Source organism: Juglans microcarpa x Juglans regia, chromosome 1S, assembly GCF_004785595.1.
Source record: "Juglans microcarpa x Juglans regia isolate MS1-56 chromosome 1S, Jm3101_v1.0, whole genome shotgun sequence".
In the NCBI taxonomy this organism is placed as follows: domain Eukaryota; kingdom Viridiplantae; phylum Streptophyta; class Magnoliopsida; order Fagales; family Juglandaceae; genus Juglans; species Juglans microcarpa x Juglans regia.
Genome location: NC_054595.1, coordinates 29983552 through 29999679, shown reverse-complemented (window position 1 = coordinate 29999679; position 16128 = coordinate 29983552). Strand labels below are relative to the sequence as shown.

At 36.0% G+C, this 16128-nt stretch overlaps 3 protein-coding genes across 5 annotated transcripts; 1 reads left to right on the top strand and 2 right to left on the bottom strand.

The window, feature by feature from the left end:
• The first annotated feature begins 10 nt into the window (after positions 1-10).
• On the top strand, positions 11-6603 carry LOC121246827. 3 transcript variants are annotated; one of them, XM_041145121.1, is made up of 12 exons: positions 11-129; positions 624-721; positions 823-957; positions 1068-1136; positions 1208-1304; positions 1409-1520; positions 2270-2468; positions 3642-3755; positions 4970-5101; positions 5493-5573; positions 5848-5964; positions 6244-6603. In XM_041145121.1, exons 3-12 carry the CDS (start codon positions 928-930, stop codon positions 6328-6330), a joined length of 1038 nt encoding a protein of 345 aa, XP_041001055.1. In that variant the 5' UTR covers positions 11-129; positions 624-721; positions 823-927; the 3' UTR covers positions 6331-6603. The 3 variants fall into 3 exon arrangements, with proteins under 3 accessions (XP_041001055.1, XP_041001053.1, XP_041001054.1); XM_041145119.1 differs by lacking the exon at positions 11-129 and having other exon boundaries at positions 1048-1136; XM_041145120.1 differs by lacking the exons at positions 11-129; positions 624-721 and having other exon boundaries at positions 887-957; positions 1212-1304.
• A 128-nt stretch (positions 6604-6731) lies between these two features.
• Positions 6732-9722, bottom strand: LOC121246828 (phosphoglucan phosphatase LSF2, chloroplastic). Its single transcript, XM_041145122.1, has 4 exons — positions 9320-9722; positions 8159-8364; positions 7658-7828; positions 6732-7384 (listed from the first exon to the last, which is right to left on the bottom strand). The coding sequence occupies exons 1-4, from the start codon at positions 9609-9611 to the stop codon at positions 7181-7183; spliced, it is 873 nt and encodes a 290-aa protein (XP_041001056.1). The 5' UTR covers positions 9612-9722; the 3' UTR covers positions 6732-7180.
• Positions 9723-11101: 1379 nt separating this feature from the next.
• Positions 11102-15890, bottom strand: LOC121246825 (uroporphyrinogen decarboxylase). The gene is made up of 6 exons (XM_041145116.1): positions 15628-15890; positions 14390-14511; positions 13602-13712; positions 13292-13480; positions 12550-12675; positions 11102-11688 (listed from the first exon to the last, which is right to left on the bottom strand). The coding sequence occupies exons 1-6, from the start codon at positions 15737-15739 to the stop codon at positions 11173-11175; spliced, it is 1176 nt and encodes a 391-aa protein (XP_041001050.1). The 5' UTR covers positions 15740-15890; the 3' UTR covers positions 11102-11172.
• Positions 15891-16128: the final 238 nt, after the last annotated feature.

Genomic DNA, 16128 nt, shown 5'->3' with positions numbered 1-16128 from the left:
GATGAGGCGGCCATCTCCTTGGGCTTATCGAACCTGCCAGGTCTCTTTTTGGGTTCCTTAGCGCTCACTTTGATTGCTGCGCCTCTTTCCACTCTGGTTTTCTCTCTGCCTCATCTTTCCAAAGGGAAGGTATGTATCAATTCACTGTATATGAGATTCCCAGACTCGGTTTTTCGGGTGTATGACTTTCTTGGGTTGGTTTTTCAATTAATCCATCAATGTTTTTGGCATAAATTCTGGTGGAGTTACATAACAAACCTTAGAATGTTTGGCTTCTGTTTCAGTTTGGGATTAATTACATGGTTCTCTATATATTTTTCTGCAATTCATACGATGTGGTTAACTTAGAAAAAAAATCTCAAATGATATGGGTGCATGTATGCGAGATGTGGATTGATTATCCCGAGATTGATGATGATGATGATGAAGGATATAATATTTGGTGTACTATAATAGTTTTAACTCCAAAATCGAAAATGATATTTCTTTCTGAATTAATGATTTTTACTCTTAATAGAAATGGGAACATATAATTTTCATGTCTGTAGATGGCCTTTTTTGTCTAATTTTTAGTTTTGCTCCTATTATATGTCATCCAGTAATAGTGCTTCTTGAAATTCCAGGCTTTGGTTTGATACACAGGTTTTTCTGTGTATCACTTGTTTTATTTTTCATTCTATGGCTTTTCTCGTCGACTGGATATGCATCGTCCATATTGAAGGTAAAATGAGAATCTCATGATTAGATAATTGTTTTTGATTCAGGCTACACATTCACTCCAAATTCATCTTACGCTAATTCTGTCGGTTTTTTAATATATAGGGTTCAATAGCTACATCCTCCACTTCAAAAGAGGATCAGAAGGGTGATAAGAACCAATCCAGTTCTACATATTCTGCAGATTGGGAAAACCATGGATGGTTTTATATGTTAGTAAGAGTTGGATTTTTCCTTTGGGTATGAAATTGTCAGGACATTTTTTTTACTGTCAAATATTTTTTTACTACTATTTATAATTGAGAATTTCCAAAATTTGGGTTGTGATAGGAATTTTTGCTTCTTTGAAGGTTGCTCTGCTCAATCTAATTACAATTTCTTCAACTTGGGCAAGAGTAATTGATGTGATGGACAGTGAGGTCTGTTTGCTGCTCATGTCTCTGATAACAAGTATAGATTTTGGCACATGTATGACTTGTTTTGTTTTCAGTCAGGTTCAAGATTGTTTGGGTTCATTGGGGCTGGTGCCACACTTGGCCAGCTATTTGGATCATTATTTGCCACGGGAATGGCATGGTTGGGGCCATGTATGTTTTCTTGTTCAGTTGCTTGGAAATTGTCAATCGTGTTTTTGCTGGTGTTCGTTTTTTTCTTTTGGTTGGTTTCTAACCCACGGATTGATGTGTTGCAGTTCTACTCATATTTGCGGCTTTGTTAATGGAATTTGCTGCGCAGTCAGCAAAAGGGATAAATCAGGATGCATCCCGTGACTCCCATCTCCCCGAGGAATTATCTCCCATCAGGTCAGCCATATTTCAAATTTTTATTTGTACTAGTTGCTATAAAACTGCTCTAGGGGAACTTGGAGATAATGGTGAAACTCTCAAGGTCATATTCATTTTTTTCCCTTGACCTGTTGATTGATTCCTTTTCTTTTTGTTTTTTTTTTTTTTTTTTGGGGGGGGGGGGGGGGGGGGTCAATAGCTTTAATCTGTTATCAAACCTCAATGGTGTTCAGTACTGATCTTCAATGCACTGACTCTATTTTGATGTTGTGTGGTATAACTAAACAGTTTGGGAACTGCAAACAAGTCTCTATATTCTGCTGTTGTGATAGATGGATATATTCATGGAACCTTAAGGTCCTATGTTTTCATGTATTTTGATTGCATGTCACGTGTTTTCCATGTATTGTTGTCAACTTGATATGTAGCAGATTTTATCATGAAGAAGTGAGCCAATAAGTAAAAAATTTCTGAGATTTTGAATTATAAATATGAATATATCTCTGGTTTGGTTCAAACTTTGAAAATCACCAAAGTGATCTTTATAGTTGTATGCTGATAGTAAGAAAATTTAACACTCCCCCCCCTCCCCCCCATAAAAATAAATAAACTCAGTAGCTGTTAGTGTATGTATACTGTTATGTATACTGTTATGTTTTGAAAAACTTGCTCAAGAGAGCTGAGGATTGATCTTATTATCGAAAGAACCGTGAGTGGATTAGGGGCTAAATCTGATACTTCTTAACCCAGTTTTGTTTGTTTTTTAGAGAAGCTGATCCTGGTCAGCAAAGTGAGGCTGATGCTCATGCTGCGCATGCCCTCAACTGTTGTTCTCATAAGTCGTCAAAGTCTCAGCTTTGGGCTGTTTTAGATGGACTCCAGCTTATAATGTCATCAACATACTTACTGTACGTGTCTTTGTTTCTGTGGCTGAGTGCAGTTGTCTCCTCATTCTTTTATTTCCAAGTAAGATGGTCCTTTTTCAAGAAATGTACTTTTAGTATATGTTGTATGATATGACTATAAAGCTTGAGTACAATAATCTTTTTATCATACCATCTTACCACCCTCCAGTTCTGAGGAAAAACTATGAAAGGCAAAGGAAACTGCTGCAGAAATATTCAGTAATTTCAAGCAAATACTAAAATTCTTATTTACTGATAGGAAAAATAAAATAAAATTCTTATTTACTGATAGAAAAAAATAACGATCGACAATTTGAGGAAGCGGGGCTTGGTTGTTATGGAGTGGTGCTTCTTGTGTAAGAAACATGGCGAATCAGTGGATCATTTACTTCTACATTGTGAGGTGGCTAAGGCATTGTGGGATGGCATTTTTTGTAGAGCTGGGCTGGCTTGGGTTATGCCTATGAAGGTAGTGGATTTACTTGCGTGTTGGAATGGGCTTCATAGTTTTACTCAGGTGGCTGCTGCGTGGAAGATGATTCCTTTGCGTCTTATATGGTGTATTTGGTGGGAAAGGAACGAGCGGTGCTTTATAATAAGGAGTGTACTGTAGAGGAAATCTGGAATTTTTTGTGTGTTCCTTACTTCAGTGGTTTTCAGCTATTGTGCTTAATGGAGGTTCTGCTAATGAATTTTTGTTTTCATTTTCTGATTCTAGAATGTAATTAGGCGTTTCTTTTGTATGCTTCCTGTATACACAGGCTTCGCCTATTTCATTCGATGAATAAAAGTGTCTTTCTTACTTATCAAAAAAAAAAAAAAAGTAATTTCAAGCAAACTCTGTTTCCACTCTTTCTTTCTGGGACTGAGCAGATTAATTTATTCTCAATTCCATTTAGATAAATTGATAAAAGTTTGTTGTATATATTCTTCATAATTGGTATTAACTCCCAAAAAATGTAAAAGCTATATCATTTGTTAGAAGAATTTCTACTTTTTCTGGATACACTTTAAAGACTTTATGCACAAGCAACCGACACCTTATATAAGCTCAGCTGCCCGTAAGCTCATCTGCCCGGGACATCCTGCCACATCAGGATTTCCAGTGCTTAATTACTACTTGGAATGGTTGAGTTGAGTTCTGTGCATGATATATTCTATCATCGTTGTTCCTGTGGATAATCAATTAGATGTGTTTCAGTATGCTCAGTTTCTCCCTTTTCCTGCACTGCAGAAAGTGAGTGTAATTGCTGTAACTGTTACTAGCTCCATTGGCAGAAGAAGATTGTTTGCTCAGATAAATAGCTTCATCGCGATTTTTATTCTTGCTGGACAACTTACCTTAACGGTATGCAATGTCTCTGTAGCCTATATGCTGATATTTCATGTTGTTACAACAACAAAAATGCTGTTTAGGGAGTTTTCTTAAATCCTTGCCTCCTTAAGAGTGCATGCCTGAAAGTAAGTTTCATGCATGTAGATGATTGTAAGGTTATTGGCTTTAATCCTGAAACAAATAGCAATTTTTACCCTCAAAAGATTTAGCTCATTTAAAAAATAAATAAAAATAAAAAAAGCCCTTAAAAGATCTCATTTTGGAAGAGGTTGCATGATATATGTCTGAAATGGCCTCGTTTGTTTTCACAACTCTTCTCAACTCATCTCATCTAATCATTACAACTTTCCCAAATTTTCACACAAAATAAAATAAACAATTCAACTTTTTCAAATCCCAAAAAAAAAATAATATTAAAAAAATATATTCTAATAATATTTTATTTAACTTTTAACTTTAATCTCAACTCATCTTATTTGCGAAAAAAAATGAGGCCTATTGATGGCAGCTGGCAGCTGGCAGACATATATCAAGCAATCTTTGCGGTAAGCCTCCAAAAAGGCAATCTCTCCCTCTTCTTTTGGCTGGTATTATGGAGCGGGATTGAGGGCATATGGTGAAATCTAGATGGTAACTATATCCTGCTGGAGTCAATTGCTTTGGAGTTTACACTCTGTTGAGTCCCTGCTCATAGTTTTGGATTTCCATTATTGACTTTAGTCTGAAATCAAGACTTTTAACCATGGGAGGTGGACAGTGCACTTGGAAATTCAGCCAGTTCCATGCATCCACTTCCTTAGCAATTAACTGGAACGAACATAAGCATAATTAAGCATGAGCAAATTTTCCAAGGTTTTAGTTATTGCTGTTTATTCAAAACTCATTTTGTCTTGTTCAGATTAACTTACTAATAGGTATTACATATATCAGTCAATGGTGCTTCTTAAGCATATTTCCAGACTCTGATGAATAAATGTGCATTTTTGGACATTTTGAAAAAAACCAGATAAGGACGGTGTCGCCTGTTCAACAAAAAAAATTGGAATACCTTTTTAAAGGCCAGAAAGGAGATTATTCTGAGTAATATGAGGATGATGTACTTATAAAAAATATTGGATAACAATAAATGATATCTATGCAGTGTATATATCCGCAAGGTAATGGAATTGATGTTTTTCAGTTTTGTAACCTTCGTGTTTTGTCTTCCCTTTCCTTGTCAAGTACAGGGTCGCATTCTTACTACTGCCGGGGTTACCACAGCTATTTGTGCTGCTCCGTTTGTTGCCTTCTCAAATTTGATTGCTATTGCCATTTGGCCAGGTTGGGTAGCTGTTGCTGTTTCTGAGACCTTGCGAAAGGTTTGTTTCTATAAATGCCAGTGGCCCAGTTCTCTGTCATTCAAATTGGACCATTTTTTTCTTATCATGCGGTCTCATTTTTTTTTTCTATAAATGATTAGATTCCTTCTCATTTGTAATTTTGCGAAGGGGAACTCAAAAAAGACAGCCGAAGTTGTGATACCTCATATGATAAAGATAAGAATAGGTGGTGTATAGGACCCACATTGCTTGGAAATGAGAAGTTCTTGCTCTTTATAAGGTTCCAATAGGGCTCCAATTGTATCATTGACTAGTCCTTTTGGAGTATAGGCCATGTGGTTTGGGTCTTCCATTGGGACGTTACAGAAGTTGAAGGTGAATATAAGATTGTGAAGTGGGTTTTACAAGTTGCAACTGGTTTACAATGCAGGTTGTTACTTATGTTGTGACCAGGCCTGGAAGAGAGCTTCTATTCACTGTTGTCTCACAGGATGAAAAATACAAAGCCAAGGCACGTCCACCTTTGCTTTTGGGATTTTGTTTTGATTTCCTGCTTACAAATTCACTTGCAGTTTGTTGTGAATGTTTGAATTTGAAAATATAGAATTTAAATTTGGAGTTTCCTGAAGTTAAGATGGGGCATTGATCTCAAGCAATATGTATACACTTGCTCACACATACTCATGTTTCCCTGGGTGTTTTCTACGGCATTAATTGGGTGACATACACTAATAAGTTTAATAATAGAACACATCAAAATACTCCCCGATTTCATGATCCTGCAGTTATGCATAGATGTGTTCATTCAAAGACTTGGAGATGCTACAGCAGCAGGGATGTACAAGCTACTTTTTGGCTCTCTCAGTGGGAGAACATCAAGTGTGTCAATCTATGCTCTGCCCGTACGTATATACCTAAATTTACTTTTTTTTCCTCTATTTTATTCCTCCTCTTGCTTTTTGGTTCGGATGAAAGAAACTCTTATTGCTTGGTATTGATACAAGAGACCTGCACTTATTACTCTGCTTTGACCTTGTTTTCTGTTACTGAAGGGCGTCATTCCCTACTCTAGGCACTACTTGTCTGGCACTCTTTATCTATAATCCATATTTTTTTGCTTGAATATTTGTTTCCACCAAGAATAACGGCTGTATGATATTTTTTTTCCTTGACTACACCAGGTCTGTATGTTGTGGATAGCTACGGCATTCCATTTAGGGCGCCGCCAAGCTCAGCTTTCAAAGCTCCAGGCAGTTTCTACTACCTAAAATTTTGCTAGGATAAAATATGTATTTGTTGCAGAATATAGGATAAAGAGTCTTGGTACTTCATTGGTGTAGCCTTTATCTTTTTCCGCGATAATAGAGTCATTGACGGTCGTTCATTCATCATGGATGAGGCACAAAAAGAGCGAGAGCGTGTAGCCAGTGGCCGCTCCCAGACATGTGATGCATTTACGTCATTGCTCATTTCAACTATCTAACGCACTCTTCATTTGATGCATAACTTGTGCTTTAATAGAATGGAAGTGTTTCTATCCATAAGCATTCAAGTGTTCATAATATTAATTTCCACTGACATAGAAACCTGCAAGCATGAACATGATATAAAAAAAATATCAACACTGCACACGACCAGAAGAAACATGTTTCATCTAACAAAATCAGTCGAGAGATGTACAAAAGCCTTTATTTCACGTGTATGCAACTCCATACTGACAATACACATGCTATATATACTGTTCACGTGTATGTTGTTGCTGGCATATATAAGTCCAGCAATAATGCACAATACCAAATGATTGTAAGACAAGATTATCATAGTCCAGAATTGACATCCCGGGAATCTACAATATGATTGCCTAAACGTTGGCCTCCGACAACTGGGTCAAGCAGGTCATTCGCAATTCAGATTCTAAAAGGACATCCCCATATGTAATTATAATAGGAACTTTGCGTGAGCCTCTCAATCATTCATTTCATTTAGGCCACACATTTGCACATCCATGAAGCACGTTCAATTTCCCAGGCTCCTAGGCCCAAGGCCCAGTAGCAACTTAACTGAATTTCGGATCACCCTGAAAGCAATTTGAATTTTGAAAGTATAAATACTCAGTGTTCAACTTCCCCGGAGGGCATGAACACGGTCTTGAATCAAGTTCCTTTCCCAGTCTGCTATGTCCTCGAAAGCATATTCTGGTAGGCTCTCAAAGGGCTCTTTCCATGCATCATTCTTAGCTAGATCGTAAGTAGCTCCTCGTATTGCTCTTCTATTGGGTCCACAGGGTCTCTTTGCAGTTAGCATATCATATGCTGTATTCAGCTGTCACAAAGCCACAAACCAATAAATGTTTCAAACTTTGATTTGTTTATTTGGGAAACAAATCAAATATCTAAGTAATTCAGTTAAATAGCCTTGCTTCAAAATTCAAATAACTTTATGCAACAGTCTGAACTTCACCCAAGCATACACACTAAGTTGCTAAAAATGTAATAATTGCTGCAGTTTCCAAAACCCGTTAGGGAGTGCATATAGAGATCATACATGAGTTTTCAAGGACATGTACCATGACGAGCAAGAGAGTTAAGGACTCACATTCATACCACAAAACCAGAACATGTAAGAAATTGCAACAGCTGGGGCCCTTCCTAATCCAGCAGTACAGTGCACATAAACTTTCCCTTTCCCCTTGGAAATGGCCCATTCCAATGATGAAACAGCTTTAGGCAATCCACTTCGCAGAGAATCTGGATCAAAATCTCTTGCCTACAGTGCATAGAAAAATATATCAGGGCAAAAGTCCTGTGTGAGTAATTTATCAACTTACACTTCTTCCTGTGCATGAAAAACTGAACAGATAATTTGTCCTGAAGATTTTCAAGTTCCAACTTTTTTTCTCCAAATCTTACATACCCAAGTACATCAACTGCCTGGAGATCATTGAGGGATGTAGGAACAATCATCATGCATCAATATCAGACCAGAAATAATACGGTTTCATGACACCCAGCAATGCGGGGCCTTCTCCAAGTTATTTGAAAACGACTAGGATCTATTATATTTTAAACAGTGTTGCTAGAAGAACCTTTTACTTACAGGCCTCCTCATGTGACGGATTTCAAGCTCTTGACATCTTATTATTATTGACTGCAAATCAATTCCCCAATATTCAATGTCCTTGTCCTGCTGCAGGTTCAGAATATATGCCACATTCTGCTCCTGTTTTAGATGATCTATATCTTTGGGCATCTGAGGCTGGGAGCCTACTATCAGATTATCAGTTATCAGAGTGTAGTTCATCCCTGCACAAAAGACGGTTTAGAAACTTGAATAACTAAAATGGTCATTTCTTTCTCTGTTGGAAATGTTAAATTTCGAATTATTTATACATCTGGCCACTTATATCAAAGGCAAAACCACAGATCCCATAATTCACACTTTTTTTTCCTTTTGTTCTATTTATAGTCATGGTTATTCTGACAAAGAGATTGCTATGATGCTATTCCAGTCTCTAATTAGCTATGCCTAAATTACTCTAATAAATAGATCCCCAAAAACTCTTCTATCAATGAAGTTAGGCACAATGGCTATGCTTGCTTCTGCGCACATATATGTGGTCACAGCATTAATTGTTCAAACAGTAAAAAACCTTTGCTAAAAAAAGTTAATATTTACTGATAAAAAACAAAAAGAAATCAATATTTGTAAGAAAGAAAAGGGTGGTGTGCAACGCAGTACTTTTCATTAGTAACTTTGCCAACTTCTTTTATAGGCGAATAAAGCCATATTATCCTGTAAAATTGGCGAGTACTTAAAAAGTTGCTGTTCTAGCACCCTTTTCTTTTTTAACTTTTGGGGCGAAATCAATTATAACCTCCATTACTCTTCTTCACTTCTATGAAAGGCATCCTTGTCTTGAAAATCAACCATATTACGTAATGCGATTCAAGTTAAGATCAAAGATTCAAAAGTATCCATAAGATCCATATGCACTGCAGTGTTATAGGACAGAATATAAACTAAACTGTTGTCCTATGACATGTAGATTCGAATTGGGTTACCGATGACATGAAGGAAAGTAATGCCAATTATAAAAAACCAACCCACGAGGCAACCGCCCATGTAAGCATGTTTTCTTTCCTCAAAACGAGATTTACCACAAGCAGGTAAGCGCTCAAACATATAGGCGAGCCAAAATCCTGAATGGCAATGGAAACGGAAATATTCAGAAGAAGTAGGTAGTAGAAGAGAGCTGACCAAGATCATGGTGATACTCATAAGGGCTCCTCATCATCCTCTTCATCGCAATGTTGTACTCTTCCATCTTGGACCTGGAAATCGAGGCCCCACGGTCTGTGGGATTCTGATCAATCCCACTACTCTGGGTGTCGGGTAGTTGTTTACAATAAACCTTGCTCGATTTCAAGGCGTTCCGGTAAACGGGCAGTATGAAATTGCACGCAAAGTTCAACCTCTTGTTCGGAAGAGGATGAGTTGTGAGGGCTGAAGAAGAACAAAACCAACAGTTACTGAGCCCGACACTTGCCATTTTAGTTTACACCTCTCTTCTGAGTGAGTTCTTCGATCTTCTTGACGTTTTTTCTTGGACCCTGGAGATTGGGGTGTCCATTTGTCGGTTGAGATTGTCCAGAGAACAGGTGATTTTACAACCATGTCCTTATCGTCTACCATTAATAACATGTTAAGGCCCGGTTTAAAGTAATTCACCTTTCATCTTTGATTTTTCAAACGGTAGAAAACAAAATCTTATCTCATCTTTGACTTTTCAACTAGTACTGCCAGAGTTGATACGTTACAAAATTTCATCAGCTTCTACAATACCGTTACAGTAACACTAACTATCACATTTTTAATATATATAATTATTTATCAGAATTTTTTATTTTATTTTAATATATAATTAAAAATATATATTTCGAATTTTATAAAATATATTATAATAAATAGTCATAATATAATAATATAAAAATATATTTTGAAAAAGTCAAAATATTTATGAGTTTTTAAATTAATAATAGATATTACTAATTTTAGTATATTCATAATATTGTCCACCCAATAATTAAAAATACTTTTCAATAATTGGTGAGATCCACCACTTTATCAAATCCCTAAAAAAGTTAAAATCATCTCATCCCATCTCATTATCTAAATAGACATTTTTTTACAAATCATCTTATCTCATCTTAACTCAAAAATCTCACTATTATTCAAAATATATCATCTCATCTCATCTGTATAACCAAACGAAATTAGATAGTTCGGTGTTAATAAAAATGTATAGAAAACATATGTAATACAATTTAAGCATTTAAAATATAATATGAATTCAAATAATTTCAAAAAGAATGCAATTCATGTATTTAATATATGTTAAATTATCTCAGCAATTTCATATGAGGGAAAAAAAAAGTCATACTTGAAAATTGAAACACAAAAAAAATAAGAAATAGTTTTGAATCAGGTAAAGTCAGATTGAATCGGTATAATTTAACTAAAATCGGATTTAAAAAAAAAAAAAAAAAAAAAAAAACACTTTGATTGGGTTGACGTGGGATTGAGTCGTGGAAAGTGAAAGCCCCAAATTAACAATGCCATTGATAATTGCTATAGTAGACAGTGAAGTGGGTGATGAAACTCTTACCACCTAAGTTGGTTTCTTTTTTTCCCAAAGTCGGTCAATTGGCTGGCATTAGTCAGTTATTGAAGCACGTACTAAAGTAGCGGTGTTCAGCACAAGGCAGACAAACATTTCAGTGCGACTCGACTGAAAAGCCACCGACGCAATCGTAGAAGACAGAGAGTGGGTTCCTAAGCAAAGCACTACAACAACTACAATCTTGTGTAAATTCGAACATGGTGAACGGTTTGGGTTTTCATTCGAGCAGAGCAGAGCAGACATTATTACCTTCAGCAACTACATATCACAGGCCGGGCTTTATCTACATATATATCTGCTCCCATCATTTAGCCACTATCACATCCAATGAACGATAACGAGCCGGAAAGAAAAAATAGTGTTACAAAATCTCCAATTTGCAGAAAAAATTAATAATTAATTAACTAAAATAACCTCAGATTAGCTTTTTTTAGTATCTGAGTCCTTTAGCAACCTCAAAGAAATGAGCAACATTCTCTTCGGGTGTACCTACAACAATACCATGGCCAAGATTCAAAATATGTTTCCCTCTCCCTGCTTTCCTCACGGTATCATTGATACGGTTGGTGATGAACTCCTTTGAACCAAAAAGTACACCTGGATCCACATTACCTTGAACTGCTATATCTTGTCCCAGGCGCCTCCTACCTTCAGCCATATCAACAGTCCAATCCAAGCTAACTACATCAACACCCGTCAAAGCTAGCCTCTCAAGCAACCCTCCGGATCCACTTGCATAAAGGATTAGAGGAAGATTTGGATGGGTTCGTTTCACAGCATCCACAATCTGCTTCAAGTACGGCAGACTGAATTCTTCAAAATCTACTGGGCTAAGCTCTGTGGCCCAGGAGTCAAAGATCTGAACAGCTTGAGCTCCACTTTCAGCTTGGTATTGAATGTATTTTGCCATTGACGTTGCAAATTTCTGAAGTAAGGCATGAAGGACCTGTAGGAGTAATCAAACGTCGAATAAAAACCTGACATCAGTATGAAAAAAGAGAGAGTATAACTTTATCTAACCTGTCTCCTCCATAAGCAAAGATTGAATTGCCTAAAATATAGATAATCCCAGTGATCTTTTATCAACTGAATTTTTTCCTAGTTGGTCCGAATATACTAGACACAATTTTCACATGGGTTCAACCACCTCTCGAAAATGGAATTGCTCCTAAAGTTGTGTCGCGAGATAGAGGTAACTACAACAAATTAATTAGACATTTGCATTTACAAGGAGTCTGTAGTCAAGAAAGAGAAAAATTACACTCTACCTACTTTAACTATCATTCCTTTTGCAATATGACCACCAAACTACCAAAGGTATCACTTTACTCCCCAAACTACTGCTCTTTTTGCAATTTACGCTATTCTTTAAAATGCAACCATTAAGATCGTGTCACACTTCGCCTTTTTTTTAATCTATCTTGGGAGATCAGATCTTTTTTTTTCTTTTTAGGAAGAGGGATGGTACCCCCAATTTTATGGAGGTCAGATCTTGAAGAATGGGGCAAATTGCAAAAGAAATGGTACTTTAGAGGAGTAAAGTGTGATTTTCCCAAAAATAGAAGGTTAAATATTCTAAGAAGTGTGATGACCTAAAACTATATTTTCTTTAGGACTTCTGCTGCATACTACTATAATTTTTCATTTCCTGCTAAATCTCAAGGACTTAAACTAGCAATACGATTGTTCCAGTCATTATGTCTTGCATGACTCCATAGAAACTAAGCCCCATCGCAATTATCATGCTAACTCATATGCAATCATATGGATGTTGTTAAAAAACTGGAGGAAACAAGTACAAAATCACCTTGGGCTCTGAGAAAGCTAATCCCTTTATTTTAGTGAAGTGCTTTGAGGAACCACCTTCAACCACATATGAAGCCAGGGTAAAAGGAGCCCCAACAAAGCCTAGGACCGCTGCTTTATTATCTACCTGTAAATAAAGACATAGGTGAACATAAACTATAAAAGAAAAAGAAAGAATAATATGGTTAAGGTAAAGGAACATAGAAGATATTGCAATATTCACTAATATGGACAACTGAAACTACACTATGGTTTATTTGAAGTTCACAGACTAGACACGTAGAATCACCCTTACTTTAGTGCATAAATCGAAATAGACTGTTTGGTGTTATCTGCTTAAGAGGTCCAACTCAAATTGAACATGCTTATTCAGAATTGACACAAGCAAGGGATTCCAACATGGTTTTATAATTCTGTTCCCTGATGGTACCATATGAGGAAATAGTTCAATCATTTTCCCCAGAAAAATATAAAACCCACGCCTGTCCCCAGAAAAATATAAAACCCACGCCCGTTAGATTAAACTGGTAATGATCCATGTAAGGTATATAAACAGGTGGGTAAAATTCTATTGAAATGAAGTACACAAAGAATACCTTGTCTTATGGTACACAACTGAATTCGGAAGCATTACTCATAAACTACTAAAATTATTCAAATGAATGAAGATGAGAAATGGTTCTAAAATGAATCGCTGAAGGATTTATTGGTGGAAAAAGAAAAGGGAACATGCCAAGTTAGACCTCTTTGCGCAGGATTGTCAAGGCTTCTCCAACATATGGGACCGAATCTCCAGGAACAAATTCTGTCACTAGATCAACATCAGCAGCTGTGCATAGGGGATTGAATATGATAGGACCCTTACCTTTCACAATGTCAAAAGGTATATTCATCCCAGATAGGGGGGTAAGAATGTCTGAGAATAAGATTACCTATCACAATCAATGTGAGAAAGATCTAAGATATGATCACAAACAAGTAGAGGGGTAAATGAAATTGCCTGAATTAACAAAAAATGTATTAAAAAAATCGATTCCCAGCAAGGTATCTTACCCCATCAGGCTTAAAAACTTTCCACGGTTGTAGTGAAATTTCCACAACAAGATCAACATTTTCTGATCTTTCGCGAAATGAAGGATACTTCTCACAGATAATTTGGTAACTCTGTAACAAGAATTGTTGATAAATGAGATCCAAGTTATGAAGGGAACTAACTGTGAGATAACTATGAGATACCTACATAGCTAGGAAAGATATAAAAGAAACAGGTACTACAAGGACATGTTATAATAGAGCTACACCAGTAAAGCAGAACATTGGACTTTTGGATGTTTATTTATCTATAAAACCAGCACAGCAGTTTACTTTCTCTGGGTATACTCACAAGAAAATATCAATGCCCAACTTTATGCAGACAAGAAGACTAAAAAAAGGTACGAGTCGTATGAGAAGAACAGACAACAAAAAAAGGAATGGTATATACAGCAAACAAAACCATGCTGAGGAACTCAGGACTGTGATATATAAAGTACTTGGGGCACCTAAAAAACCTGGTGTCGCCCATATCTAGTCTTCCAAGTAGTAACATCCAGAGGCAAAAGAGAAGGCCAATTCTGGTCCTTTATTGTAGTCATAAAAGGATAAGAAATATAAAAACTTAGTCCAAAACAGGATTTAACATTAGAAAACATCGAGCACGAGAAACTCAGGCATTCTGAAGTTACAGATTTTGGTGTTATCCTACAGCAAATCCTAGAAAAGGCATGCATCCCACATAAATTATATAGTAGGCCGTGAATATAAGAAATGTTATTTTGAAAGTGGTAGCTGTATAAACCTGCCTTCATGTACCTCCCTGCTTGCCTCATGAGCCAAACCGGGGGTCTCTCAACATCTTCCCCACGAACTGCATTAAGCAACAGCGGCTCAGCAGCTGCGGTAACTTTTGGTTCAGCCACAGTCCCTGAATTAGATGACTCGGGAATTAAGAATATACACATGGACTCCAAGCATACTCTTTTCACTCGGTGTTTTATGCGAAAACTTAACCAGCCAACATACGTCGTAGAGAACTGGAACATGGATGGCAAAGTGAAGGCTTTTGAAATATGAAGACAGTAATTTCCCCGACAAGTTCACAGATTTCCATTTTATGTGGGACCCACATGCACAAATAGTCCAAAATCATGCATTATCAAGCACTGGCATTTCAGAAGCCAATGTTCAAAATTTGAAAAAATATAGATAAAATGATCTACATTGGCTTCTTCAAAAAGTAAAAGTTTGAACTATGAGCTACAGTAATTTTAAGTATATCTTCACATTTGAAGATGTACTGTTCATCTTCAAAAGTAATATTTTATTGTAAAAATTACCCCGATTGGTTTGATTTTCAGTTTCCATTTCCCACGGTTTTCACTTCCCTCGAACACCCTTTCACTTTCATTAATTAAAAATATATTATTAATTGATAAATAGTTAGTTTTGAAATATGTGAAGGAAGAAATATTATTATTAATTAATATATAGTTAGTGTAATTGCAAAATAAAAAAAAAAATTAAAAATATTATTATTAAAAAAATAATATTATATTATTATTTTGACTAATTCAATGTGGAGTTATGGCTAGAGTTTTAGATTTATGAAAAACATATACTTCTCATCCAATTTTGAAGATGATTTTGATGAAGCCAATGCTAATGCTACATACTAAATGCCAATGCTAATAAAGTGAGTTCTGCTACATAGTAAATATAAATACTAAAAATTCTATAAGATGCCTGGGTAGTGGGTGCTAGGTTATCGACATCACCGACATTACAGTTTCTTTTTTAAAGTAAATTCCCGACATTACAATTTTAATACATATCAAGTTCTATGTACAAGAACTGGTCTAAGAATTACGAGAAACGACAAAACCGAAAAGCGAGCAGCACACTCCAGTAATATTACCAAAAACGAAAAGAAAATACCGAAGAAACTTAATCCCACAAATTTCTCAGGAAACCAAAAGAGACATTAATCACCAAATGGGTAATAATAAGAATAACAGACGGTATTCAAAGGGAGAGAAATCACCTCCAAGGGCACAGTGGATTCGTGGCCTTGAACTCGAAGAGAAAGCGAATCTTGAGCTTCTAGCGGAAGCACAGGGGACAGAGAAAGAAGGCACGGAGCTACAGCAAGACATTGTTCGGAAATAGGCGAAGCATCCAGAAAGCTGAAGCTACTTTGGGGAAGATGTTGGCATATCTCCGAGTGAAAAGAAGTTTAGATTAGATTAGTAAAGAAGTCAGAGGTGTGGAAGATGACGGGAATAGATAAGAGCATCTAGAGTCGGAGGGATGCTTAAAGAATGAGAAGAAATAAAAATTTTGTAAATAGTAATAAGATAGTTTATGAATAAAAGTGAGATAATTTAAGTTAAATATTTTTTAATTTTGGAAAAATAGAGAAAAAGTTGAATAAAAAATATTATAAAATTAAAATATTGTTAGAATATAATTTTTTTAATATAATTTTTGTTTTGGAATTTCAAAAAATTGAATTATTTTTTATTTTTTATTTGAAAGTTTGGGA

Excerpts from the sequence above, each read along its gene's own strand:
- LOC121246827 (XM_041145119.1), top strand. The coding sequence starts at position 918 with ATGGTTTTATATGTTAGTAAGAGTTGGATTTTTCCTTTGG. Across the intron at positions 3,756-4,969 it reads CTGGACAACTTACCTTAACG|GGTCGCATTCTTACTACTGC; the intron begins GTATGCAATGTC and ends TGTCAAGTACAG. Across the intron at positions 5,574-5,847 it reads ATGAAAAATACAAAGCCAAG|TTATGCATAGATGTGTTCAT; the intron begins GCACGTCCACCT and ends ATGATCCTGCAG.
- LOC121246828 (XM_041145122.1), bottom strand. The coding sequence starts at position 9,611 with ATGGCAAGTGTCGGGCTCAGTAACTGTTGGTTTTGTTCTTCTTCAGCC. Across the intron at positions 7,829-8,158 it reads TCCGTCACATGAGGAGGCCT|GCAAGAGATTTTGATCCAGA; the intron begins GTAAGTAAAAGG and ends TATGCACTGTAG. Across the intron at positions 7,385-7,657 it reads TCTGGTTTTGTGGTATGAAT|CTGAATACAGCATATGATAT; the intron begins GTGAGTCCTTAA and ends GCTTTGTGACAG.
- LOC121246825 (XM_041145116.1), bottom strand. The coding sequence starts at position 15,739 with ATGTCTTGCTGTAGCTCCGTGCCTTCTTTCTCTGTCCCCTGTGCTTCC. Across the intron at positions 14,512-15,627 it reads AATCCACTGTGCCCTTGGAG|GGACTGTGGCTGAACCAAAA; the intron begins GTGATTTCTCTC and ends CATCTAATTCAG. Across the intron at positions 13,713-14,389 it reads AAGCAGGGAGGTACATGAAG|AGTTACCAAATTATCTGTGA; the intron begins GCAGGTTTATAC and ends TTCTTGTTACAG.